Genomic DNA, 27325 nt, shown 5'->3' with positions numbered 1-27325 from the left:
ACAGCAGTGTTGGTTTCCCCTCTTTGTAAATTTTTCAAATATAAACCCAATTCTGTTTGGCTTACCCAGATGGTTTGCAATTCCACATGACCCAGATATTCCAAAGGAAGGAGCGTTCCTGCAGGATGCTGTTGAGATTTACGAGCTGCAGGTATGGCTAATGCCCAGTGACCTAGTGAGAGGCAGCTAAGTGTCTGGTGCCAAATGTCCAGGCTGTAAAAAGCCTCTGAAGGGCATGGAGATGGCCTATTTTAACTTTTCTCTGATCACAGTGGGCTTTTTATTTATTCTTGCCCCACACGTGAAAGGAATCTGGCTGTGACGGTAACTGATACAACCAGAAATCTCTGCTTAGCCTCAAGATAGGAACAGCATTGAAGAGGTGCAGTACATACAAGTAGTGAACAATGGAGTAAACCAGCATTCTTACTCCGTTTCATCTGTACCAAGATCTTGTATCTGGTTTGGTTTATGTAGGCCGGCAGTGTACTGGATGATAAATTACACTTTTTCTGTGTTCTGGAGGCTTGTAACCATGGCTGAGTTCTTGTGCTGTTTTTAACCCCCAGCACATGGTGGCTTTTCCAGGTAACACTCCATCACTGGGGGTCAAGGAAAAGCAAAGCATGGAATTAAAATAAATATTGAAGTAGTATGGCTACCCTGATTCCTTTTTTTTCGATTTCTCCATGCTGCCACTTACGCGTCAGAGATCTTTGTAAAAAGAAGGGCTGTTCAGCTGTCATGCTAAAATTCTTTCCTGCTGTGATGCCTAGAAAATGCTTATTGAAACTAGATGATCAATAAACAGAGAACATTAATTCTGAAGTGACCATAAGTGTATTTAATTTCTTTGGTAGGTCGATGGGTGTGGACTTTTTATTGCGTCTGTACCATCTGGTGCAGTACGGTGCCATCGCAGTGCAAACAGGGGAGTACCACAAGTCTTACAATTTCTGCGTATTTTCAGAAGCGTGTACGAGCGATTTTAAGCCAGATCAGGAAGTGCTTGGGTTTTAAAAGAGAGGCTGTAAAAAGACAGCTTCCTGCCCAGGCAAATCCTCAGCAGAAGATGAGGTTGCTGATTCCCCAGATGCAGAATATGGTCGCAGTTTGCAATCCAATCTCTGTTGTTACTCACATATTCAACTGAGGCTAAATCTGATCAGGCAGTAATAACTGTTTCCTCACAGTTACTGGGGATGATCAGTAGCAGCTGGGAAGCAGTGGTGTAAGTTAGCTAGGTAGCAGCACCGTGCACATTTGTCACCAAGCTGTGAAAAATGAGACGAGTCGTGTTTGACGCTGTGTGGAAACTGCAGTTGCTGGCTCTCGAAGCTTGGCCCTAGCACTCTGGTTTTGCTGTTCTATCCCACAGGCACAGAAAACTTCAGGTATGAGGCAGAGTGACTTTTCAAAGATCATCTAATGGGAAGAAAGGAGACAATTATGTCTGTAATACAATACTGTGCGTAATGTGTTCAAACACTTCTTTGAAATCTGCTCTTGAAACAATGTTGCCGCTGGATCAGTGTATTTTGGTACTGCTGTTGCACCTAGGCAGGGAAGACCAGGAGCCATGAAGCCACCCAGGGTCGGCTTTGCTGTACACAGGGCTTGACAAAATGGTCTGGCCACTGCCTCGCCTCTGAACCACGCTCTTAACCCACCGGACACAGCTCCAGCTGCCGGGCACCTTGCCTGAAACAGCAGCACTAGGTGCAGGAGCCGAAAGTACAGCGATCCCCTGAGCCCTGGGTGCTGCGGGGCCCCACAGCTGGGGATCCCACAGCCAGGGTTCCTGCAGCCGGGGGCCCCTCAGCCGGGCTGCAGCTGGGGGTCCTGCAGCTAGGTGGCAGCTGGGCCACAACCGGGGGTCCCACAGCCAGGGGTCCCTCAGCCAGGCTGCAGCTGGGGGTCCCGCAGCTGAGGGCCCCTCATCTCGGCTGCAGCTGGCGGTCCCGCAGCTGGAGGCCCCTCAGCTGGGCTGCAGCTGGGGGTCCCGCAGCCAGGCCGCAGCTGGGTCACAACCGGGGGGTCCCGCAGCCAGGGGCCCCGCAGCCGGGGGTCCCGCAGCCGGGCGAGCGGGGGCAGGCACGCGTCAGCCCTGGGCTGCCCGAGGCCACTGCCCGGCCGGGCCTTCACAGCCGCTCGGCCGGCGGCGGTCCCGTCCCGTCCCCGGGGCTGGGCGTCTCTCCCCAGCTCCGCCTGCCGGCGCTGTGCCGCAGAGGCGACCATGGTCTGTTCTACCGCCGCCGGGAGGCACCGCAGAGACAACCCGGGCAGGGCGCCTGATCTGAGCCGGGGAGAGAAACGCCAGAGGCGGCGAAAGCCCGCGGCCGCTGCGGGCGGGACCGGAGAGCCACGGGCCGGGGAGCGCCACCGCCTCCTGAGGGGCCGGGAGGGTGGGGCGGGGCGGGGCCGGCGGGGCGGGGCGCGGCCGGGGCGGGCGGGTTCCCGGGGCCGCTCCCTGGCTGAGGCGGGGAGGAGCCGCCGGGATAAAGCGGCGCGGCGCGCCCTCTGGCCTGACGTGCGCGGGGCTCCCGCTGACGGCAGGCGGCCGCCGGAGCGGAGCGGTTGCTGCGCTGGTCTCGCGAGAGCGCCGGGCTCTGGCGGCGGGGCGGGCGGCGGCTCTCGCGATAGTTGCGGCCCCGGACCCAACATGGCGGAAGGTAAGGGGGGGAGCCCGGGCGAGGCGCCGGGCGGGGCGCGGCCGCCGGGTGTACGGGGAGCGCCGCCGGCCGGGCTGGCTTCTCCGTTCGCTAGGGGAGCGGCAGCTGCCCCCGTGTGGGGCTCACGCCGCTCCCCCGTGTGCCGCTGGTTCGGCCCCGCCCGCGGCGGGTGGGACAGGCCGCCCCCGAGGTGAACGGGAAATGGCGGGGGAGGGGCTCAGCCCTGCTTGGGGCCGCGGGCCGGTAGCTCCGGCGGCGGGGCGGGTCTGGCCCCCTTTGCCCTTTAGGAGGAGGGGGTTCGGAGTAGCTGTGGGTGGTGGGGAGCCCGCCGGGACGGCCCGCAGCCCCCTTCCCCGCCCGGGGCCGGCCAGGCGGAGCTGGGTGGACGCTGCCGCCTGCCCGGGGCTGTGGGGCCGCGGGACCCCTCACCGGCTGCTCTTGGAGCCGCGGAGGCGTTGGGAAGTGCTGCAGCCTCTCGGGCACCTGCTGCTGCCGCCCCTTTTGTCACATTCGGGCTCCGATGAAATCTGCAGGACTCCTAAGGACTCCTAGACTGCTCTGCTTTTGCTTGGAGGCTATCAATTACACCGTTTCAAAATTAATTTAACTGCGGTAATGGGATTTGAAAAAACGCTTCGTTTTTTACAGTCCTACTTCTTCCTGCAAGACAGAAGCTTCCTCTTTTCTTCCTTGGAGGAAACCAAGTCGGTGAACTGAGCTAAAATGTCCCAAGTTTCAGAGGAAATGAAGGCTCTGACTTCCAGTCTGAAAAGCACAGCCTTCAACTCTGGGAGAGCAGCTCTCAGGCAGTGGTAGAATTTTAAAAGCACTTGTGGAAGATTAACTACAATGTAGCAGATGCCAATAAACTGGCATGCATCAGCTGAGAGGATGCTGCAGTATAGCTGGTTTAATAAATCCTTAGGGTAGCTCCTGACTTTTTGTGTGCTGAAATACCACGGTTCCAGTCTTAGCTGACCAGCCTTTTAGGCTTGCTTTTAAGCCTTGGTCATCCAGTTCTAACGAGCATTCGATGTAAAAGTTGTCTTCAGGTGGGGACACATTCCTCACTGAGATATGAGGCTCTGGTTCGGAGTCCTGCTCTGCAGAATGAACCTGCAGTTAATGCAGGTCCGCTTTCAGGCATCTGTGCTTCTCAAAAGATTCTTCTCTAGTTCATGTAACTTTCTGGTCTTTTGCCTAAAGAAAGTATATGACCAGTGAGTGATCCTGCATGAACAGGAGTAATAAGCTGCAGTTGTAGCTCTGCCCACTGAATTCCTTATGGTATCTGTGCAGAGGGACTCATTTTGTCCTTTCAAACAAAGTACTTATTTGCAGCAACACTTTCTAGTTAAGAACTGATGGTATTAGAGAGTCAGCTGGAAAGTGAAGGTTTATTAAGGGAGCTTGTCATACTGGCTGTCTACTCAGAAGCTGAGTGCTTTTTCTTATGGAAGCCTTGCCTCTGTGTATAGAAGCCCTGAATTGGATTTATTGCAATTACTAGTTACAAGTTCATTGAACAGTTTCTAAAGACGAGAGCCGAGCTTCCTTTGTAATTGCTGTTAAGTCCTGTACCACCAATACCACAGAATATGAAGTTACATGCAGCCATGGGTAGAAATTGTTGGATTAATGCCTAAGTCTAAAGCAGCAGGAAGTATGTTGTGATACTTTTGGGGTGGTTGTCAGGGTAAAGATCATTAAGTGTGCAAAAATGAGGAGGAACAAGAAAGCAGTAACTTGTACAGCCTTGGGGAGGTGGGGCTTGGGGTATGGAGCAGTTGATGAAGGACCTGGCTTGAGGGGTAAGGAAATAACATTTTCCTGAAATATTTCTCTTGTGTCCACTTCATAAGTAAACAAAAGTTTATCCATATTGGTTCTGTGACTGCTTTTGATGGGTGTGATGGGTTCTGCTAGACCCTCCCTCTAGTTTTTGGTACATGCTATCTGTCACCCCATTGCCTGTTGCCTCCCTACTTATCTTTTTGGATTCAGCTGTACAGTTGCTGTACTGTTATGCCTTCTCCTATAAGAAGCCTCTTCTGAAGTCTTCTTTAGAATCTTTGATGTGGAGTGTAAATTTCTGCCAGTCCATGAGATGCCAGTCTAGCTGCCAGAAAGTTGTTAAACACTGGTTTTCTTTTCTTGCCATCTGTTAACTCTATACCTGAACTGTGGGCTCAGAAAAGGAGGCACTTAGTGTATGCCTTTGCTGAACCCAGACTTTGTCTTCACTCATCCATGTGGATTGATGTTCAGCCAGAGACTTACTGGTATCTTCCGGTGAGGCTATCCTTTCAGTGTCTTGATGCAAAGATCTTCATTAGATTTGTGTATGTGTGCAGTGGATGTACATTATACTTGGGAGAGAGTCAGCTGAATGGTTATACATAATGTGGACTGGCAATAGTAGGCATTATGTCAAAATGATTGTCAGCTTGAAGATAAATGGTCACTTTAGACTGATTTTTTTTTTTAAGTTATGACCCTCCTTCCAAAACTGAGGATTATAGAAAATCTGGAGTTGTGATGCTACTTGTTTGCATAGAGATTGTGCTTCTAACTGAAATGGAGCAGGGTGCTCTTTTTGAAGCAATTCTTATTTTAAGCAGCTCTCTTACTCTTTAAGTGAACAGTGTACAGGGAAAACTTGAGGCTTTGCTCTTTGTGGTGAATGTTGATTAACTGCACCTCAAGGACTGTCTTGAATGTGCACTTGAAATGTGCTGTAAGATCAGATGCTGTCTGCAGGTGTGCAGTAGTAGCTACTGTGCAACTGGTGTGCATGTTCTTGTGTAGAATAAGAGAAGCTCTGATTTTACAAGTCTTGTATTTGCTTACTGTAGGAATTACCTGTCAGTCCCTCTCACTGAGGTTGCAGGAAGTGCATGCTGTCAATCTGAAACAGATTTCTCAAAGCTTCAGTTCTTGAATTACTTTCGCTGCAGGTAGTGATTGTCTTCGATTGCCCTGGAAGCAGCAGTAACAAGCTTTATTGTCGGTTAAGCATAAAGCTTAAGCTACTGCTGTTTGAGAGTTTAAGGTAGTTCTACATTGTGTCCTCTTGACTGCAGAGTAATTCAGAGCGAATGAGCTGGCTTTGGCAAAATGACAGGATTTGAGATGTTACCTCCTGGTACTGCTTCTTTATTCCCACCTTCACGGTCTCATTGTTTGACTGGAAGATGCAGTATTTATTTAAGATGATATATGCTATGAGGTTCAGCAGGCACCTTGTTATTCCTAGCGTTTGAATTTGTATGGCACCTAAAAATCTTGCTATATAAACAGTCGTGGTGTTCACACATGAAATTCTGATGTGGGTTTCATTGTCTTTCAGTGATAACTCCTAGCTGCTGTCAGATTTTTGCTCTCCCAGCTGTAACAGTGGGGCTTGCTTTGTGCCACCCTAAACACATGAATCTGTCAGGAAGGAGCTGTTGCTCCAGAAACATGTCCTTCTAGTTCTGGGAACGCCAAAACTGCATTTATCTTTAGATAGTAAGACCAGAGCAGAATTTCAAACCCTCTGAGGGCTGGTGTGGTGTTGATAGCACAGTTCTGAAGCAGTGTATTTCAATAGAATAAGGAAAATATCCCAAAGGAGATGGTATCTATTAACTTTTAAAGGGTAAAGCTAAATAAAAGACTGTTGAAGGAGGTACACTGCCAAGCCTGCTTAAGTACTATTAACTGAAGAGTAAAAGAGTAAATTACTCTGTTGATCTATTACAGTAGTTGTGAAGTTAAAAGACTTATGAGAGAGCATTCGCTGCAGTAGTCCGTAGAGGAAAGACAAAATGAGACATTGTGTCTGCAGCTGAGCTAGAGATGGATGGGATGCTCTGCTCTGGGGACCTGTGCTGGAGCAAGGCCAAGGTCAGCTATGCTTTTGAACTTCTCTGCAGAAGCAAGAAGAAAACACTGGTCAAAAGAGCTCAGTTCCTCATTGTTTGTAGTAGTGACATTTAGTAAATATTTGAGAAAAATTGTTGAACAATGAATTCCTGGCTGGTAGGGAGTAACCTTGTAGGAACTTTGCCACTGAAATTGTTTGCTTAGCTTCAAAATTTCTCCTCACTGGCCCCTCTCAGTTTAGGACTGGTTTTGGATTTGTACCTTATTTGGAACATTAACTTAATGATTGGGGGTGTGTGTGTGATAATCAATTAAGCACAATGATAGAGCACCACATATTTCTGCAACTAATCCATAATTAAGTATTCATAAGTTGGGCTGCTCTTAAACACCTGTGCAGGTATTTCCTTGCAGCAGTGAAATGGAGGTTTTTCATACAGGTAACCTGGGTTGAGTTCAGCAAACTAACTTACCACAACATGTTGTGGAGTGACCATTTACGTGTGGTGGAAAAGTGGGTGCTGCAATGGGATGGAAATACTTGATCAGGGGTCAGACTCCCAGGTGCTGTTGCTGTGCTGCTCCTGAATTGAAATAGCCACCGTGGACCTGTCCCTGTTAGCAGTGCCTCCGATGGAGGAATGTGTGTGTGTTAGTAGTAAGTACAGTTCTATAGATCTTTGGCTAGTCTTTAAAACACAGATTCTGAGGAGAATCTGTTTTCCACTCTGGCCATTTTCTTAAGCAGTTTCTTAGCTGACACTGTGAGGAGTTCTAAACAGGTCAGTCAGGTACTCTGAGGTAGGTAAGGTACACCAGCAACTGTTCTAATGCTCACTTGTGGTTGATGCCTTAGCTGTAAAGTCAAACGGTACCTTAACTACACTGAAAAAATGCGTAAGAATTACAGTTAGACCCCTACCCCACCGTAATTTCCACCATCGTTGACTACCATGGTTTTAGAAAGCTTATGGCATTCCTGACTGGACAGGATTTGGGAACTTGCTTTGTAAGTGGCTTCTATCACTTTGTTCTGATGATTTTTTCGATGTGTTTATGGCTAGCAGTGACATAAAATAAAAGGTTTAATGTTGGGGGAGATGCTGAAGTACTGTGGAAGAGGAGAGACTCTTACTGGAGCGTTCTGTGATTAAACTAGATATGTAATGTGCTTGTAGGATGAAGTTATGCTCAGATGCAAAACAAAGGTGTGCATGTTTCAGTCTTGTAGTAACACTGTGTGCCTCTGCAGAGGAGGTGGCCAAGCTGGAAAAGCATCTGATGCTTCTCCGCCAGGAGTATGTAAAGCTGCAGAAGAAACTAGTTGATACAGAAAGGAGATGCAATCTTCTGGCTGCCGAGGCTAACCAAGACAATGCCAGTGACACCTTTATCAGTCGACTTCTTGCCATTGTAGCTGAACTCTATCAGCAGGAGCAGTACAGGTAAGAAATCCCCCTTTGGGAAAGGGGGCATTACAGGAACCTTTGACTTTATTGACTGCAGTAGGTACTAGGCTTGGATAAGGAGAATTATTTACTGCCTGGTGCGAATGGAATCCTTATTGCAGTTGGAAGAGCATGCGAAGATCAGGTAGCATCCTAAATCCAGTTCTTGAATAAAGAGCTCGAAGTAGGTGCTTACCTCTGAGACTGACTCTTAAGAGAAGTTTGAAGAGAACTGACCATCTTTACTGTCAACAGCAAAACTCCATTTGAACAGAAGTAATTTCAAACTGATGTATACCTAGCTGGTAGAAGATACATCAATTAATTAATCTATCAGCTGGGAAGCCTTCCTTTCTTGAAAGGATGTGTCCTTGAAACCAGTTCTGTATTGCTGTAGTGTGTGAAGAAGCCTTATTAACTTGGCTTGTCTGGTTGTATGGTATAACAGGTCTTAGTGGTATAAATGATACTGTGTTGAGATTCAAAAATACAGAATTAGGTTTAATGGTTTCTTGTCCATCACCTTCAATACTCTAGATCCCTTAACTGATTTAGTTCTGAGACTACAATGACACTTACCAATTTCTTGGCTATTACTGGAAGCAATGCCAATATAATAAGGGATTTCGCTAATGTAATGAGAAAATACATAGTTTTGATTAAGGTTTCCTTCCCCTAACATGTCCTCAAGAGCTTCCCTGAGAAAAGGCTCTTTGCCTGGCAAGAACTTATGTAGGATGCTGGGTGAAAGATTTATTGGGTAGTATATGCCAGAAGAATTGGATTGCTTTATTTTTGTTCAGCTTTTTGAGTTTAAAGTCTTGGAAAAGTGGTCTAAAAGGGCCTACAAGTCATGGAATGAGAAAGGTAGCAAGTCCCAGTGCAAGTTTTGTTACTTAACATCTCTGTATTGTTGTACTGTAGTTTATAGCATTGCTTTGATATAGAAAATGGTTTAGAAAGTACACCTACACAGTCAGAACGTTGCAAGCTATTGGACTTTGAAGTAAACAGGGCAGGTCCTCCCTAACTGCAAAGGATAACTTGGTGTTAAAGGGGTCAGGATGAAATCAGTGTTCTTGACAGCCAGTGTCTTGGGAACTGGGGTTTCTGGAGTCTGCCTTGTATTCAGACTAGTGTGAAACATTGTTCTCTTGCTGGTCTTGCCTGAAACCGTTGGTGCTTAGCTGACTGTATTAGTATGGACACTGTGACATAAATATTTAACCTCAAGATTGTTGGATTTTCCTATCTTGTACAGTAATTCCCTGGCAATTTATTCAGAAATGGTTGGAAAAAAACCCCAAACCAAAAAACCCACGCAAACACTTTAAATAATGACTCGTTGCATTTCTTCTTAGAGAAATAAGAATTGTCGTTTGACAACATGTTCTACTTAAATGATTAAACATGTTTTTGATGTTTCAAGTAACTCAAACCTAAATGTGGATACCAGGACATAGATACTATGGAGATGCTAAATCTGTACATACCTAAGAACAGGGGAAGTCTGCATTATACATGAATATGTTTTTTTCCTCTTATCAGTGATCTGAAGATAAAGGTTGGGGACAAGCGCATCAGTGCTCACAAATTTGTCTTGGCAGCACGCAGTGATACTTGGAGCCTTGCCAACCTTGCCTCAACAGAGGAGCTGGATCTGTCAGGTCAGTCATTGCTTAGTAATAAGATGCTTTGATTGTCTTTAGGGTGACTGATGAAAGGCCTGTTGGAGAAAAGGTTACTTCTATACCTTTCCGACTACTACTGTTCACAAACTGGTGCTTAATCCATTAATTGCAGAGCTCTGTCTCTGAAACATGGTAGTACACTTGTGACCTTGGTGCTAGTGCTAGTTAAATCAATAACCTACCTTCTTTCTCTTTAATGAACAGGGGTTGAGAATGGTGGCCTGTTTCTTTTCTAGAGTCAACTAGGCATAATGAAAAACAAATCTGTATGGAGGAGCTTGACTTCTTTTTTTCTAAGGATAGGGCTTCTAGAGGTAGAGTGCGTAATTTCTTTGTAACATGTCATGGAAATACCTTACTTGTTGTTAACATAGTGTGTGTGGGAAATGAATACAAATACTTAAAAGGTTATTTGCTTTGGCAGTTTGGTACCTTGGTGAAATACTGGAGAAAGAGAAGCTTTCTAAAGAGTATTTTGTTGTGCTGCTACATGTACTTAACGCAGGGCAGTGTTTCTGCAGATTGAACCTCTTAGGCTTTTCTGTACCTAACAGTATAGAAGAGTCTTGAACAATTAATTTGTGAGCAGTGAAAACAGGCATGAAGTTAAGCAAGTTTGCTGTCTGGCATGTTGAATATTCGAGCATTGGCTTCGCTTTCCACACTTAATCTTATCATGAAACCTAAGTGCAGGCAAACTGGAAAGAAGCAAGTCACAGCAAGCTAGTTTTATGAGATAGCATAAGCTTTTTTGCAAAAGGATTTACTGATCTTTCTGCAGCCACAGGAAAACAGATGCCAAGGAGTTTGAGTGCTATACTAATAGAAGATTACAAAAAGCTCTTCTGTTAATTGTAGTTTTGTTGCAAGTGGCAGTCCATAGCCTTCCTAGCTCCACGTTTAAGGTAGTCTGAGAATCTCAAATGTAACTAGTCTTGCATATTTAACAATGCAAACACTTTCTATTATAGAATGATTTTAAAAGAAGTGTTAGTAAATGTGTGTCCTACTGTAAAATTGATTATTTTATAAAATTTTATAAATAGCACAAGGATTAGGTTATGAAATAGTTGTGGCAAGCAACAAGTTGTTCCCTAAGATCTATCATGGTTTTCTTAACAGGTTCTGTTAAGAACTTGCAAGCTGAGATTGTCTGAATCCTACTTTCAGAATACAAGCAGCATTTAAAATTGAGTGTTTTTTAAAGGTCATGTAATCTGCAGAATTTTCTAGTCTTTAAGAAGAGTATAAAGAGACAAATGCAAGTTCTTCTGTTGGGAGGGAGAAAATGAACACTTAGCTCTGCCAAGGCAGAGCTGACTTCAGTAGATTTTCTGATTTACTTCAAATTTGGAAAAGACACGTGCCTTACTAAAACCTCCTCTTTCTTTCTTAGGAGGCAGTCTATTCTATGCCAAGTACTGCCTGGTACTGTGAAAATAATCTGGGACAACCTTTGTGTAAAGGAGATGTTTCTGGATGAGTATCTTGGTGTCTTAAAAATGTATGGTTTTGTTCTAAAAACAAAACAGCTTAAGGGACGAACATTATTTTTCTAACTTTTTCTTGTAATTGGACTGATCTTATGTTGTGGAGTAATTCTCATCTACATCTTTGTAAGTAGAATTGTCACTATACTTCTGACTAGGTGACAAAGGTCCCTGGCCATTGGGCTTGTGAGTCTTGTGGTGTATGCTTCTATTTTTCTTGCTGTGTAAAAGCATCAGGCATCTGATCAGTGTTGTAAACACTGAAATCTGACCAGCTTCTTAAACTGACTCTTTTGCACCTTTCCTAGAAATGGTTTTTAGCAGTTGGAAGTCATTACCAAGGTGTAAGTACCTTTGTTGGAATGCAACAGTTCATAACATATGGCTATAATAAAAAAGAGGGAGGATTCTTAAGTTGTGGAATCACAGAAGGGTTTGGGTTGGAAGGGACCTTCAAGGTCATCTAGGCCAACCTCCTGCCACAGGCAGAGATGCCTTCCACCAGTCGAGGCTGCTCCCAGCCCCGTCCAGCCTGGCCTTCGGCACTGCCAGGGATGGGGCACCCACAGCTGCTCTGGGCAGCCTGGGCCAGCACCTTGCCACCCTCACAGTACAGAATTTTTTCCTTATATCTAATCTAAATCTACCCTCTATCAGTTTAACACCATTATCCCTTGTCCTGTCACTACAGGCCCTTGTAAAAAGCCCCTCTCCAGCTTTTTTGTAGGCCCTCCTTAGGTACTGGCAGGCTGTTAGAAGGTGTCCCTGGAGCCTTCTCTTCTCTAGGCTGAACAACTCCAGCTCTTTCAGCCTGTCCCCATAGGAGGGGTGCTCCAGCCCTCTGGCCATCTTTGTGGTTGTCACATGTAGATGTGGATTTAGCCATAGGTAAGAGACCAAAGACTTTAAATGGACATCACTAACACATAAATATGCAATATTTATGTGGCAGGTAGGAGATGTTATAGGGCTCACTGCATTCTGCACGGTGTTCCAATGGAAAAAAAGGTTTTCCTGCTTGGTGCCAGCATTGTTACTAGCTTAAAATTCAGATCAGTTTTGCCTCTGTTTTGACACTTTGATTAAACTAAAGCAGTACAGTTTCAATGTGGTTGGTTGTTTTTGTTTTGTTTTTTTTCTCCAAGGTAGCTGTGGCTTTTAAGTCAGAGGAATAGCAGCTACTTGAATAGGTGATTGTTCTTTGAGTATTTTATTAATCCCTGTTGCTCTCTGTACCAGATGCTGACCCAGAGGTAACCATGGCAATGCTGCGGTGGATCTACACAGATGAACTTGAGCTAAGAGAAGATGATATCTTCTTGACAGAGCTCATGAAACTAGCTAATAGATTTCAGCTCCAGCTGCTTAGGGAAAGGTGAGTCTTGGTAAATACAGTGAATCTTTTTGAACTCTTCAACCTTGTTTGAATAGAAAAAAGATGAGAGCTATTGGCAATTGGATAAAATTTTGCTTTTTAAAAGCTTTGAGTTTTTAATAATACAGCATGACCGTTCAGTTTATCACAGGACATGAAGCCTTGCACTACAGTTAAACTCTAGTGGTCTTTCTTAAAGCTTTTATGCTTACTTTCCAGTTCCACTCCCAGTCAGACTAATAACCTTAATTAAGCATTAAGAGGAAGTAGAGATCAGTATATTAGTAACAAGCTGTGGTGAGCTGCAAGAAAGGAATTGTTAGAAAATGCTAGGAAGAATCAATAGCAAGTAGCTTGCAGTATTAAAATACCACAAGTGAAAAATATTTAACTTAAAGAGCTGTTCTGTGCATCTTGGTGGCAACTTCGTAAGAAAGTTGATGTAACAGTACAGTGCTTTGCCATTTTGAGGAGACTGATTACACCACACTAGTAGGGGCTAGGTTGTTATCTTGAATGTAGAGTGCTCTACACGGAGTTAGTGAGAAGCCTGAATGTACAAAACACAAAGAAATTTCAGTTTGTACAACTTTGAAGCCTTAAATTTGGTCAAAGATACAGTACCCTTTGATAATCTCTTGCCCAAGGGGTGTTGGGGGCTGCAGCAGCACATGATGCTCGTAATTTATGGTTTAAGTGACTCAACATGAAGCAAACTAAATTGCTGTTAATTTTTTTTGATCAAAGGAGTTGAGTTGTAAGGTCAATGCTAAAACTGCCTTCAAGCTTTGTACCAGCCTAAAACTGTCTTCATGTTTGCTACCTACGTGTTCCAACAACCAGCTGTTGTCTGGTCATAGTAGTCTAGTGGCAAGTCCTTGTACAATATGCTACTAGTAATTATTAGACAGCTTGGTAGGTATAGAATTGTTTAGGTTGGAAAAGACCTGCAAGGCTGAGTCCAACCACTAACCCAGCACTGCCAAGTCCACCACTAAACCATGTCCCTAAGTGCCACATCTACATGTCTTTTAAACACCTCCTGGGATAATGACTTTCCCACTTCCCTGGCCTGCCTGTTCCAGTGCTTGACAGTCCTTTCACTGAAGAAATTTCTTCCTAATACCCAACCTAAACCTCCCCTGGTGCAACTTGAGAGCTGAGGCTATTTCCTCATCCTATCAGTCCTTAGTTGGGAGGAGAGACTGACCCCCATCTTGCTACAGCCTCCTTTCAGGTAGTTGTAGAGAGTGAGAAGGTCCCCCCTCAGCCTCGTTTTCTCCAGGCTGACACCCCCAGTGCCCTCAGCTGTTCCTGGTCAGACTTGTGCTCCAGCCCCTTCCCCAGCTCCGTTGCCCATCTCTGGATGCGCTCCAACACCTCAGTGTCTGTCTTGGAGTGAGGGACCCAAAACTGACACAGTATTTGAGGTGTGACCTCACCAGTGCCAAGTACAGGGGGACAATTGCTGCCCTGGTCCTGCTGGCCGCAGTATTTCAGGTACCAGCCAGGATGCTACTGGCCTCCTTGGCCAGCTGGGCACACTGCTGGCTCATGTCCAGCTGCTGTCAGGCAACACCCCCAGGTCCTTTTCTCAGGTGGCTTTCCAGCCACTCTTCCCCAAGCCTGTAGTGTTGTGTAGGGTTGTTGTGACCCAGCTGCAGGACCTGCACTGAGCCTTGGCCCATCGATCCAGCCTGTCCAGATCCCTCTGCAGAGCCTTCCTACCTGCAAGCAGATTAACACTCCCCCCCAGCTTGGTGTCATTTGCAGTCTTACTGAGGGTGCACTTGATCCCCTTGTTGGGTTCACTGATGAAGGTATTCAACAGGACTGTCCCCAGCACTGAACCCTGGAGAACACTGCTTTTGAGTGGCCACCAGCTGGGTGTAATTGCGTTCCCTGCTGCTCTTTGGGCCTGGCCAGCCAGCCAGTTTTTTTCCCAGTGAACAGTAGACCTGTTCAGGCCATGAGCAGCCAGTTTCCCCAGGAGGATGCTGTGGGAAATGTCGTCAAAGGCTTTACTAATGTCCAGGTAGACACCGTCCACAAGCTTTCCCTCATCAATTAAGCAGGTCACCTTGTCATAAAAAGAGATCAGGTCAGTGAAACAGGACCTGCCTTTCATAAACCCATGCTGACTGGGCCCGGTAACCTGGTTGTCCTGTACATGCTGCATGATGGTGCTCAAGGTGATATGCTCCATAACCTTCCCTGGCACTGGGGGCAGGCTGACAGGCCTGTGGTTCCCCTGATCTTCCTTCTGGCCCTTCTTGTAGATTGGTGTCACACTTGCTAACTTCCAGTCAACTGGGACCTCCCTTGTTAGCTGGGACTGCTAATTGGTAAGTGGCTCAGTAAGGGCTTCTGCCAGCTCCCTCAGTATTTTGCGTGGGTCTCATCTGTATCTGGAGACAATCCATTTTTGTGGTCTTAATATCTGCTTGGAGATCACAGGAATATATTTAACTTCATATTTTCTTTCAGGTATTTGAATTTTCTTCCTGTAGACTCAAACTGGTAGCTTCACGCATGTAAAGATTAGGTGGATCGGCTGTTAAAGCTAATCCCTTCTCTGTATTTAATAACTGTATATGCTGTGCCTTTTTCTAACTTTGGCACAAAAGCTGCTTGGGATCACTGTAGTACTTGCAAAGATAGACCTCTTCCTTACTTTATAACAGTAAATGAACTGCACTTTGTTCCCTTGGGAGATGTAAGATGTCTTGTCTCCACTTGCAGGCTCCTGTGGTATGTGGTGTTGTCATGGGACCTTAGCTTAGATGGACTCTAATAGGTCTGCTCTTCTGGAAACTGTTTTACAGGGCTTCCGATTACTGTAAGGCTAAGTACTATAAACATACTTTAAATTAAGGCCAAGCCATTTTCTGCTGGCATCTGGGAAAAGGAGTATATAGGACCTTGTTGCAGCATGGGATGGTGATTGCAGTAAAGCTGTTTCCTGGCTACTGAACACTGGCTTTCCTATTTTGACAGATGTGAAAAAGGTGTTATGTCACTAGTTAATGTCAGGAACTGCATTCGTTTCTATCAGACTGCTGAGGAGCTGAATGCTAGCACTCTTCTGAACTATTGTGCTGAGATAATTGCTAGTCACTGGGTAAGTACTGTCAGAAGAAACCCAGAAGAAAAATATTTGCAGAATACTGGAACTTAATGAGTAGAATTTTGCTTAACTTACTGTACTGTCTAACTTCAGGAGTATCTCTTGATATGCTAGCATTCAAGCATTCCAGTTGGGATGGATGGGGATTACATGGATTCCTGATAACTTTCAGTGACTAAGGTGACCTATTAATGCTGATGCTTGTATGTTTGCAAGGAGCAAGTGTTGATAAAAAGCTGTCAAGTCTGCCTGTCCTGCCCCCTTGTGTGAGTGAAGGGGCTGCTTCTGAGGCAGGAGTGATTTCCCTTCCTATCTGTCTCGGTTATCCTTATAGTATGTGCTCTTGATGCTGTGTGTTATTTGGTATTCTCTACAATACTAATTTGTAATATATATGTTTGAAAGAAAGCACAGTGAATTCCTCCTCTAAGATCTGTTTTTGTCTTTAGAGGTTTTGTCTGTTGTCTGTCTCGGTGTGAATGTCTCAACTGCAGGGAAGTAGCTTATAGCCTGAAGAGTAGTTTTGTTCACTGGAATACTTCACTGTAAAAAGCATCTTACTTCCTTAAACATGAACCAAACCAAAGGGACTGTTCTAATAAGCAAGAGGGTTTCTTACCAAATCTGTACTCCAGATGAAGTTCATCCGTAGTTTGTCTCAATCTACACAGATCCCAAATCCCAGGCCTGCTTTTACTTCTGAAAATAATCCCTGGAAGCCAGGGAAGAGTTTATATTCTGTAATGAAGTGCCAAGGTGTCTTGCAACAGACTTGGAAGTAGCTCGGATCTGTTACTTTGAGGAAGGTTTGATTAACTGAGTAATGGATTAGCCTTTAAATTCAGACTTGTCAACAGCAGAGTAGCGTGTGAGGATTTAGGTTATTCAAAATCTCGAATGCATCGTCTACATGTGGATGTTTCTTTGTTTGGCTGATGCCGGAGGGGAGTGCTTTGATACAAATATATGAAGAAAATTCTTATATCTGAACTTGCAGGTTAGTGATTTTTAACTCTTTCCTGCTTTTGGCTCAGAGCTTCTGACACTGTATTCTCCCTGGAATGAGGTGGTTTCTGTTTAGTCAAACAAGCACTAGCTCAAACTTAAGGTCTTTGGAAAAACTCCGAATAAAAGTTATCAAACTTAAACATACAAAGTTCTGCAGTTGTCAGTCTTTAATAGATGTAGGCTTTTTTGTCAGGAAACGAATCTGTGATTTAAGTCCAGATAGAGAATTAGTTTAGAGGCTAGATGTTAATCTACTGTAATGCTTGGTAAAGCGCTAGTTTTCCATATCTGTAGACAAAAGGGGAGAAAAATTTCACTAAAACTGATCTTGACACTAAAATGTAAGATGTAAAGCTTCCTGAGTGTTTCTTCCTAGCCTTAATAGGCTGTCTTGGGTTGTTCCTTCTTGTGATATTATCAAAATGGAGCTTTTAACTGAACTTGTTTTCTGAACTTCATGATTATATTGTACGATGCCGTGTTTAGAAATGGAACGGGAATATTGCTTACCCTTTTTTTTATTGCTTCTAGGATGACTTGCGTAAGGAAGACTTCAGTAGCATGAGTGCTCAGTTACTGTATAAAATGTTCAAGTCAAAGACGGAATATCCCTTGCATAAGGCTATTAAAGTTGAGAGAGAAGATGTAGTCTTTCTGTATCTAATTGAAATGGATTCACAGGTACAGTGAGACAGACTTGATCTGTCTTCTAGAGTTTGGTGTTTCAAATAACTAGTTTGTAGCTACCAGTCTGAGCCTTGTTATTGATTTTTTTTTTTTAGTTGGTTTGTTTTGTAACTAATTCTTATTTGCATGTTTATCATTGCCATGGTTACCTCTGTGTATGTAGTGGAGGTCTAGTGGTAAAGGCTCCATAAACACATAATTCAGAAGTGATTGATGACACTTAAAACATCTTGCATGCAACAGATCGTATCTAATAAAATCCAATACTTGATATCGCTATACACGTTTAAAGCTGAATGGTATACTAGTCAACTTTGCTGCTTCATGGCAGTTCACTAAACATAATTTCTTTGGAAAAAACCCACTTTTCTATTGAATGTTTGAAATAACAGGTATTCTGTTTGGATGGATACTATACAACTAGCAAATAAACTGTAGCACAAGGGGGAAGCAGGAATTACTCAAGTATTAATTATCAAGAATTGTTCAACTAGTCCTTTAAGATACCTTGGATGCTAATTGGAAGCTGGGACTATAGCAGTACTTGGTTAGGTGCTAATCCAGCTGGGATTTGCGGTATCTTAAAGCAATAATTGAATAATTTTTCCTAGTATGATGTTGAATATACCTGTATAGGCAGCATCTTTTAAGACTGTACTAGTATTTCTTCCTGTGAGTTAAATGAGGCTTGCAAACAAAACTCCTGTTTTCTCATTGAACAACCTTCAGGGCAGGCTTTTATGTGGTGATGCTAGTCTTCTGGTTGTTCTCCTGTCTAAGATGCGCTTCCTTATATGCAACGCTAGCCTTTAGCACTAGAACTGAAGATCTGACACTATGGTAGTTGGAATGGGCTGTTAAAATACTATGTTGGTCTGGTGAGCATGCCTCTAACTCATGTCACTTGACTGAATTTGTGTTGTAGCTTCCTGGGAAGCTCAATGAATTGGATCACAATGGAGATCTTGCTTTGGATCTAGCCCTCTCCCAAAGATTGGAGAGTATTGCAACTACACTGGTCAACTACAAGGCTGATGTAGATAGGGCAGACAAGAGAGGCTGGAGTCTATTACATAAAGCCATCCAAAGAGGTAAGTAAATAAGATACGAAGCCTTGTTAACTCAGTTGTTCCCATTGTGGAATACACATTCCTGTGTCACTTTTAGCTAAGCTAGAGAATCACAGTCACAAATGAACTTTGTCCTAGTTCTTTTTTGAAATGTAAAACCAAACTCACTCTTATTTGGGATCTGAAAGCTAGCCTGCTGGCTGGTAAACGAAACTTACGCTATCTGACATCCAGAAGCGATCTAATAGAGTATTGCCTGCTAAAGAAAGAAATGTAGGGAGATACTGGAAATATTCTAACTTGGCAATACAATGTCTTTCTGACAAATAGTTGAATCAGTCATGACAGTGTAGGCACAAATAAAGATGAAGCTTTTTTCTGGACCTGGGTTGAATGCAGTATATGCTGCTTTGTGATTGTTGTTAACAGCAAGCCTCCTTGCTACTGGACAGCAGTTTCAGGGGAGAAAAAACTGACTGGAAGAAGATGAGGAGCAGGTGGAGGTGCTTCTATGCAGTCTGAATATCTTCAAAGCTCTGGTGAATGGTAGCGTAGTTATCAGAGTGGGGCTGGAGTACAACTGTGTGATTATCTTGAGCTGTTCTCCACCTTAGAGTGGAAAACACATCTTAGGAGAACTGGAGTGCAGTAGGACCTGGCTGCCTTTGCCACAGCACTCTGAAGGCTTTGGAGCAGCAGCATCTTGGCCTATGGCCAAAGTCTGGTAAAAACCTGTAGTAAATGCCTTGTGCTACTAGTTGCCTGCACTGATGTCTTTGACAGCTCTGTTCCTGAAAGCCAAGCACAACCTGAACCTTAACACTGTGACTGGACCTAATGGGTATTGTAGTGCCACAAATTAAAAGGATAAGTTTATTTTTAACAGCAAGCTCTCCTGGGCTCTTAGAAATAGCTTAAGTTTTGTGAGTTCAAAATATAGCTCCCTACTTCTTCCTTTAATCTCCTACATATCTGAACAGGGTAATGCTGGTGTCTGATCCTGTGATTGAAACTTCAGCAGGAGGAGTAGGAGACCTTCTAGGCATAGGTCAGTGTTGTGATGGCTGCAGCCCTGTAAAGCACTACAAAGATTGCAGCAGGCTGCTCTTAATACTAGCATTTGTCCTTTAGTTCTAATGTCTGCTTTCAGGCTAAGCTAGAGCTCTGAGAATGAATGCTTGCTTTTCAGTAACTAAAGCATCAGTGAATTAATCACTGTTAACAATCACATGTTCTGGAAATGGAGCTAAAGCAAATTGTCTGAACTTTTCACATGATTCTTATTTCTAATGATCACTGGAGAGTGGGGGAATGAGACATGGAAATCAGAAAATGAGATTTGGGGGTTTGCTGGCAGAGATAATAGAGCAATCTGTATTGCTTAAACAGGTGAACAGTCGTCTTTGTTCTCCAGTCTTGCATTCAGGACAAGCAACCTGTGAACGTATCTGTACAAAGTAGTCTTTGGAGTAAGGGGAATTAGTAGTATTCTGAAGTCATTCTCTACATTTTGGCGGTTCAAGTCCAAGGGTTCATGTACTGAAGTGGACCTGACTTCTCAGGAGGGAGTTCTTAAGAATGCCATGTGTGGTGGGTCCTGACTGTTGAAGCTCTTACCCTATTGATAATGGAGCCTAAACTTTCAAGAGCAAAGGCTGTGTTATTGCTTGTTTTTGTAGCAAGACTGAACAGATGATGACTGACTTCAACTACACACTTTTGACTGATGCCCTGAAATAGTACCTTTTGTTCAAAAACTACTTGTATGTTTTGTGTCACAGTTTGTCCAGTTGTGCATTAAAATGGCAATGGATTTATCTTGATAGAGGAACTAGCAAACTCCACATCACCATAACAAGTCAACTAGCGTGTGAAATTGAGTCACACGTAACCTCTGGGCAAAAAACTTTTTCCAAGGGGTTGTTAGGAAATATTTTAGTCCTGGCTTTGCAGTGAAGTGTTGTTGAAGTTACCTATTGCTAAGGCATTCTGAGAGCAACACTTGTATTGGCATAATTGTATGGTATGGAGGTAAATTGTGTGTATCCATTTTCTGGAGTTGTCTGAAGTATATTTCCATAAATAACCTGGTTTTGTTTCAAAAAAGGAGATAAATTTGCTGCAAACTTTCTCATTAAAAATGGTGCCCGTGTGAATGCTGCTACATTGGGAGACCAGGAGACTCCTCTGCACCTTGTGGCATCATACAGCCCCAAGAAGCATTTGCCAGATGTTATGACAGAGATGGCACAGATAGCAGAGTCCCTCTTACAGGCAGGAGCCAATCCAAATATGCAGGACAACAAAGGAAGGTAAATAGTGGGTAAAGTCAAGTCTACTACCAGTTTAACAGATAATACTGTATAAATTAGATGTAGCCTGCTAAGAACTTGCTCAGGTCTGTCAGCAAAGCACAGGTGATGCTGGAAGCAGGAAAGGTGAATTCATTAATCCAGGTTGAGACCTATGGGTAGCACTTAAAGCAGAAAGCTGTGCAGGCTGAATGGTACCCTGTCATGACCCATTAAACATAGCCCAGCTATAGAAAGCTGATGTGACTTGATTGTGTTAGGACATGTGGCACGCAGTTTGCCTTTATTGAATTACTGAACAGTAAAGCAAGCTAACCAAGATGACAACTAGTATTCCTGAAATATACTTCTCTTTGAAACTGTCAGTGAAACTGAAATGATCTCAAAAGAGCCAGTATCTGCAGTGTGTTTATCTGAAGCGAGCTGCTTTAATAGGTTAGGCTGAGCTGGCAAACAAGTATGTAAAATGATGTAGAAGACTTAAGAGTACATAAGCTACTCAATTCTGATAGGTCAAGCTCTTGTGCTTTTTCCTTGATGGCTAGCTTTTACATTAGTGTAAAGAGTTGCTTACTGCTAAATTAAATGGAATAGTGTCCACTAAAAGGATAGATTTCTCTTTATTTCAAGATGTGCTTGTGCCCTTCTGCAAGCAGAGACAAAAGTTAACATTTTAAATCTGTAGGGCTATGTTGAGGGCCAGGGGCGAGATCTTAAGCTTATTACTAACGTGACTGTATCTTGCTCTGATTACAGGACCCCATTACATGTGTCAATTGTGGTTAGGAATGAATCTGTGTTCAGTCAGCTGCTCCAGTGCAAACAGTAAGTCTCACCGAAATGTAAAAATTATGCTGAGGTTTCATTGTGCAGTGAAGATACAAAAACTGGTTTAACAACTCATCTATGCCTTTTTGCCTTATAATAAGGCTAGCAGTAGGCTTGGAATGCAAAAGTGTAAAGGCTTTGTGTAACTTGAGGTGCTAGAACAGTGCCAGAAGGCAAGTAAGCTTTTGCCCTACTGTAAAGAGGAAGCAAACTGCATCTCTGTACTTTTCAAAGAGGACTAGGTGAAATAATGTAGCAATAACTTCATTTGTAGTGGAACTAAAAGGAGTAATAAGACTCTTAAATGTCTGAACATATTCTTGAGTTCAACTTGGCTTCTGCTTAAAGCTAATACAGGTGACTGCTTAGGGCGATGGAGCAGGATACTTCATTTGACTCAGTTTCTTTGTAGTTGAATTTGCAGCTCTTGTACGCAGTTTACTCAAATACAAGAGGATTTGCTTCTTTGTTAGACTTAGTAGGAGCCCAAATGTACCAGGGCTGTGCTTCTCCTAGGAGCAATAAGCTTAAATCTAGTAGTGACTAAAAGGTGTCCTGCCTGTTTCGAGTATTCACGGATTCTCTGGAGTAACTGGAGCTACAGTAGGCTTCTTGGCAAGCAAAAGTTGTCAGTGAGGTAGTAGATAAGCTAGTACAGCTGTTCAGACACTTGAAACTTAAGCTGCGCTGGAGAACCACTTTTTAAGGTATAAATTGGGGAATGTTAACTCTTATTTTTAGACTAGACTTGGAGCTGAAGGATCATGAAGGAAGCACGGCTCTGTGGCTTGCAGTTCAGTATATCACTGTATCGTCTGATCAGTCTGTAAACCCTTTTGAGGATGCTCCTGTTGTAAATGGAACCTCATTTGATGAGAACAGTTTTGCAGCAAGGTTGATCCAACGAGGCAGCAATACAGATGCTCCAGACACAGTAACAGGTAAAAAAGAGGTTTGTATTTCTGTGTAGATGGAAGGCTTGTAAGTTAATTGCTTAATGTGAACTGCACTCTGAGGGGCTGAATGAGAGGTTTCAACAGCATTTGCTGCACTAAAAATGGTAGGTGGTAGTAGTTTTACCCAGAGCTGGAACATTGACAGTCCCAAGCTGAGCCTGACTTGCAGGAAGTGACAGAAAATCTGGACTCCTTGCCAAGTTTTAATATCCTCTTTACAGTTTCAAAAAGCATAATCACTAAATGATAGTGCACATGATAGTCCAGTGTTGCAAGGGGACTACTAGTAGGTAGGATTTTCCTTGTGGCTTCAAATTTTAATGTTGTAAGGTAGGAGGTAGGCACTAGCATACTTGTTAGTATCAGTGTGGTTGGAATAGCACTCTAACAGTGTTTATGGTTTTTTTTCAGGGAACTGCTTGCTTCAGAGGGCAGCTGGTGCAGGAAATGAGGCAGCTTCTCTCTTCCTAGCAACTCATGGAGCAAAAGTCAACCACCAAAACAAATGGGTAAAAATAAACGTATAGACTGTAGTCTGAAAGTTTCCTTATTTCTCTTCAGAAATAAGATAGCAGAGATCTCTCGCTGCTAACCATAGCTTAGAGCAAGCTGGAACACCTGTGGAGCCTTTTGCATGTTTTCAGAGATTTACTGGTGATCAGACAACTGTTGCATTTTCATGGCACTGTTCTTGCAGCATCACTGGTTCTTAACATGCTTTTAACAGTTCCCTTACTGCCTGTTGTAATAAAGTCCTTTATAATAAATAATATTTATAATTATATATATTTTATATAATATTATAAATACAGGCAAACTCATGTAGTTTGAAAGTCCTAAGGAACTTCAGGTACTAGGGGTGTTCAAGCCTTCGCACCAATTCTTGTGGGCATAGTGGCTTAAAAGCTACTTCTCTCCATGTTAACCTAGTACCCTGTTTATTAAAGGGAGAAACACCACTGCATACAGCCTGTAGGCATGGCCTAGCAAACCTGACAGCAGAACTCTTGCAACAAGGAGCCAATCCGAACATCCAGACGGCAGAAGCAGTGCTTGGTCAGAAGGATGCATCTTCTCCAAGAGCAGAGAATGTTTATTTGCAAACGCCTCTTCACATGGCAATTGCTTACAATCACCCAGATGTGGTATCAGTCATCCTGGAACAAAAAGGTAGGGTTTTTCTCTGGTTCAGACTGTATTGATGGTGTAGTAGAGCAGTGCGTCAAGATGGCATCTAAACTGTGTTTTGATGAGCTACTAATAAATGGTGCTTAGGTAGAGCAGTTAATAAGACTGGCTAAACATAGTCTTAAATAATCTGCTCTTTAAGACTATTTGGCCGTGAATCTTTCTAAATTCTCCACAGTAGATAATGGACTTGAACACTTGATCTCAGCTGTACAGCCTGAGGCTCCTTTTCTCTCCCTGTCAAAGCATCTAGTTCAGGTAAATGCTGGAATCAAATACGGGTAAAGGCATTTTCCTGTGGTGAGATTTCTGCCTCCCACAACTCTTTCAGTAAGAGGACTTTGTACAGAGTAATACTAGTGTTACAGTGGAGACTTGAGTACTGAAATACTAACAGGTGACAGTTTATTCTATGCTACTAGTTCAGCTTCTCCTTTCTAGCATCAGGAAGGGAGTTTGACAGCTGAAGCAAGGCCTGTTTTGTCTCCTGTCATAAGTGGGATTTAGAAGGGCATAGGTGAACTGGGGAGAACATTCTTCATGCCAGGGAGCTGAGGAGGAGGAATGCTGCCATCACCTTGCAGCACAGCCTCCGCTCCTCATTCTCAGAGCTTTGTATAGGCTACCCTGTTTGAAAATGGAGGTGGATATGGGGCATGTTAAGCCTCTTAGCTAAAAAGTTGAATGTTTTGTAGTGTAAGTATTAAGATTAGGCAGTAGTGGTAATACTACCCAAATCTTAGGCAGTATCACATCTGGGGTGTGTCTTCTGCAGACCTTCCAAGCTGACTGAAGGAACAGCCTACTTCAAAATGTGACATTGCTACTTCATGGAGCTTTCAGTGTGCAACTGCAGGTTGAGCACAAGAACGTTCTAATTGCTTTTATGCTTTTTTTGTAGCTAATGCTCTTCATGCTACCAACAACTTGCAAATTATTCCTGACTTTAGTCTAAAGGACTCGAGAGATCAGACTGTGCTGGGATTGGCTCTTTGGACCGGTATGTGCTTTCATAGCTTCCATATCTTTGTAATTCTCATCTTTTTTGTTGTGAACTAAAAAAAAGTATCTTAAGACAAAACAGCAGATGTGTGTTCATGTCCTGGCTTGCACTACTAATGAGAAGCTGTCAAGGAGAGCTTTAGATGATTCTTCAGGTTCTAAAACTGAATGTTCACATCTGACTTACCAATAGTTTTCTAGCCCTTCAGCTTCCCTTGTTGACCAGCAGGTAGCCTGGAGCCTCTTGCCCATGACTGTACTCCAGTTCTGTGGAATTGTTCCACTGTGAGCTCCCTGGTAGTTTTAATATCAGATCACTGTATTTTGTCTTAGTGGTTAACTCTGTTCTAGGTGCAGTTTAATACAATAACGCTGACCTTTACAAAGGGAAAAGAGCTACTTAAAAGTAGCTCACCAAGGGGAATGGTAGTCGAAATACTGATTGAGATGCTTCGTTATCTGAAATGCGGAGGAGTGGTTTGGGGAAAAGATACTTCTGGCTACAGCCAAGTGACATTTCAGCAGTGTCAGGACATTGTCAAAAGGAAGAGGTGGTGTGGTCACTACTGGATCAGTTTAAGTGTGGTCCTGCTGAACTGGCAGCAGCAGCTGTATGGGAGATGACTAATCATACTCTGGACTTCAGATGTGGCAGGATGCTTAGTGATGTTACTCTACAGGAGTGTTAGATGTCATCCACATGTAACAAACACCTTTACTGTCCAGGCTTTTCACTTCCCTTTCCAATGAAAGGCAAGTAAAATGCAGCTTTCTCTCAACCATTGCTTTTATCTGGCCCTGAGACAGGAGGAACTAACCTAAACATCTAATACAGCAATATTCAAGGGAATAGCTTATGAATGTAATACCAAAGTTAATAATGTATGTTGGGACAGAAGTCTGCAGTGATATGAAGGATTAAGCTAGGTATGGTTTAAGCAGGACTGTACTACATTAGGTTGGCAGAACTAATAGGAAAGCTCTGCTGTATGCCAGACCGTATCTTGTGTCTTCGAGCAAGACAGAAGGACTCGGTAATCCATATTCAGTAAGTCTGTAAATGAATATTCAAGCTGGGTAAAGTCATGAGTTGGTTTAGCTCAGGTACGTAAATCTTAGGCTCCAGCACCGATTTGGTGCATCTGACTAATTACTGAAAACAGCTTGAAGGTTTATTTGTTAGTCTTCAGTGTCTGTCTTACAGAACTGTAGGTAAACACTAATGAGCTTTAACTCTTTAGGCATGCACACAATAGCAGCTCAACTGCTTGGATCTGGGGCGTCCATAAATGACACAATGTCAGACGGACAGACTCTGCTCCATATGGCAATACAGAGGCAAGACAGTAAGAGTGCACTCTTTTTGCTGGAACATCAGGCAGACATAAATGTCAGGTAAGATCTGAACTGATACACTACTCCATGGATATGTATGTAGGAGCAGGTGGTGATGACTGCCTTATGATATAGCGGCTTGAAGCTGGTTTCAAACAATGATTTGTGCATTGTTATGCATTTGCTTTTTTTTTATGACACTAGTTATGGCTGAAGGATTATATATGTGAACTTGGACCTATATATAGCCCCATTGGTCAGTACCTCCTCTTGAGGCTGCAGAGGGAGGTGCCACTTAATTCTAGGTGGAACAGACAAGTAAGTCCTAGGGACATGGTAGTAAACTTCTGCAATCTCATCTGTTTGTGGGCTTGTTGGAGCTGCGTGGTTTTTGCCATCGAAAACTAATCAGATTTAGCTCCAGCAACAGGGTTGCGATAGAACTTGCCTCCTGCCTGTCTCATAGACAAATTGATATTGGACTTGCATTTATCTGCTTATGTGACTGACAGGCTGTTTTTGAAATTGGCAGTCTATGCTGTAATCAATGTCATGGGTACAAACTGCCTAGTACTGCTGTTCTAACTTCAGGTTTTTAATAGTTTGTGTTTTTGACTGTGCTTGAAGTGTTACCACAGTGCAGACAAAGCTCTTGGATTCTGTGGCAGTAGGCTTGATCTGAAGGAACTCAGTTCAAATAACGGCTGCGCTTAAGGAAATGGTAGTGTCTCTGAGCTAAGAATACTAATGTGCTTTTCAAACTTCCGAAATCAATCACTTGCTCCTTAAGGGCGGTGGGCTGGTGAAAAGTCAACTACATAGCTGTGATCAAAAACGGACATGTGTGCTTGGCTGTAGAAACACATGGTCTTACCACAGCAGAAGTACACTGCTGTGTTGTATAAGGAGATAATTCTTGGCTTTACCAGTAAACTACTGTAATGTGAGGCCTAATTTTATAATACAGTAGTAACTCACTTCAAACTACTTATTGCAGAACACAGGATGGAGAGACTGCCTTACAGCTAGCGATAAAAAACCAGCTCCCTCTTGTCGTTGATGCCATTTGTACCAGGGGAGCAGACATGTCTGTGCCAGATGAGAAAGGAAATCCTCCTTTATGGCTTGCCTTAGAAAATAACCTGGAAGATATTGCATCAACTCTGGTAAGACCGTCAATTGACTTAATTTAGTTTCAGGTTTGTGCATCTTGCTAGCAACAAAGGGCTCACCAGCAAAAACAAGCTCAGTGCATGAAAAGAACAGTGT

The 27325-nt window shown here is 43.5% G+C and overlaps 1 protein-coding gene across 2 annotated transcripts in view; it reads left to right on the top strand.

Moving 5' to 3' along the window:
- The first annotated feature begins 2513 nt into the window (after positions 1 to 2513).
- The window catches only part of ANKFY1 (ankyrin repeat and FYVE domain containing 1), a 36478-nt gene continuing 11666 nt past the window's right edge, over positions 2514 to 27325 (top strand). For both annotated transcript variants that reach the window (XR_008819821.1, XM_056326435.1), the window contains exons 1-15: positions 2514 to 2672; positions 7792 to 7984; positions 9536 to 9654; positions 12408 to 12543; positions 15541 to 15664; positions 17210 to 17359; positions 18291 to 18456; positions 20543 to 20747; positions 21504 to 21572; positions 22317 to 22516; positions 22943 to 23040; positions 23479 to 23701; positions 24621 to 24719; positions 25963 to 26116; positions 27054 to 27222. Coding sequence is in view for 1 of the 2 variants with exons in the window: in XM_056326435.1 (XP_056182410.1) it covers positions 2663 to 2672; positions 7792 to 7984; positions 9536 to 9654; positions 12408 to 12543; positions 15541 to 15664; positions 17210 to 17359; positions 18291 to 18456; positions 20543 to 20747; positions 21504 to 21572; positions 22317 to 22516; positions 22943 to 23040; positions 23479 to 23701; positions 24621 to 24719; positions 25963 to 26116; positions 27054 to 27222 (2115 nt within the window). In the remaining variant the exon portion in view is untranslated. The remainder of the gene's footprint in view (positions 2673 to 7791; positions 7985 to 9535; positions 9655 to 12407; positions 12544 to 15540; positions 15665 to 17209; positions 17360 to 18290; positions 18457 to 20542; positions 20748 to 21503; positions 21573 to 22316; positions 22517 to 22942; positions 23041 to 23478; positions 23702 to 24620; positions 24720 to 25962; positions 26117 to 27053; positions 27223 to 27325) is intronic.

The sequence above is a fragment of the Falco biarmicus genome, chromosome 1 (genome assembly GCF_023638135.1).
Source record: "Falco biarmicus isolate bFalBia1 chromosome 1, bFalBia1.pri, whole genome shotgun sequence".
Taxonomy (NCBI): Eukaryota; Metazoa; Chordata; class Aves; order Falconiformes; family Falconidae; genus Falco; species Falco biarmicus.
This window is presented reverse-complemented; position numbering and strand designations above follow the sequence as displayed.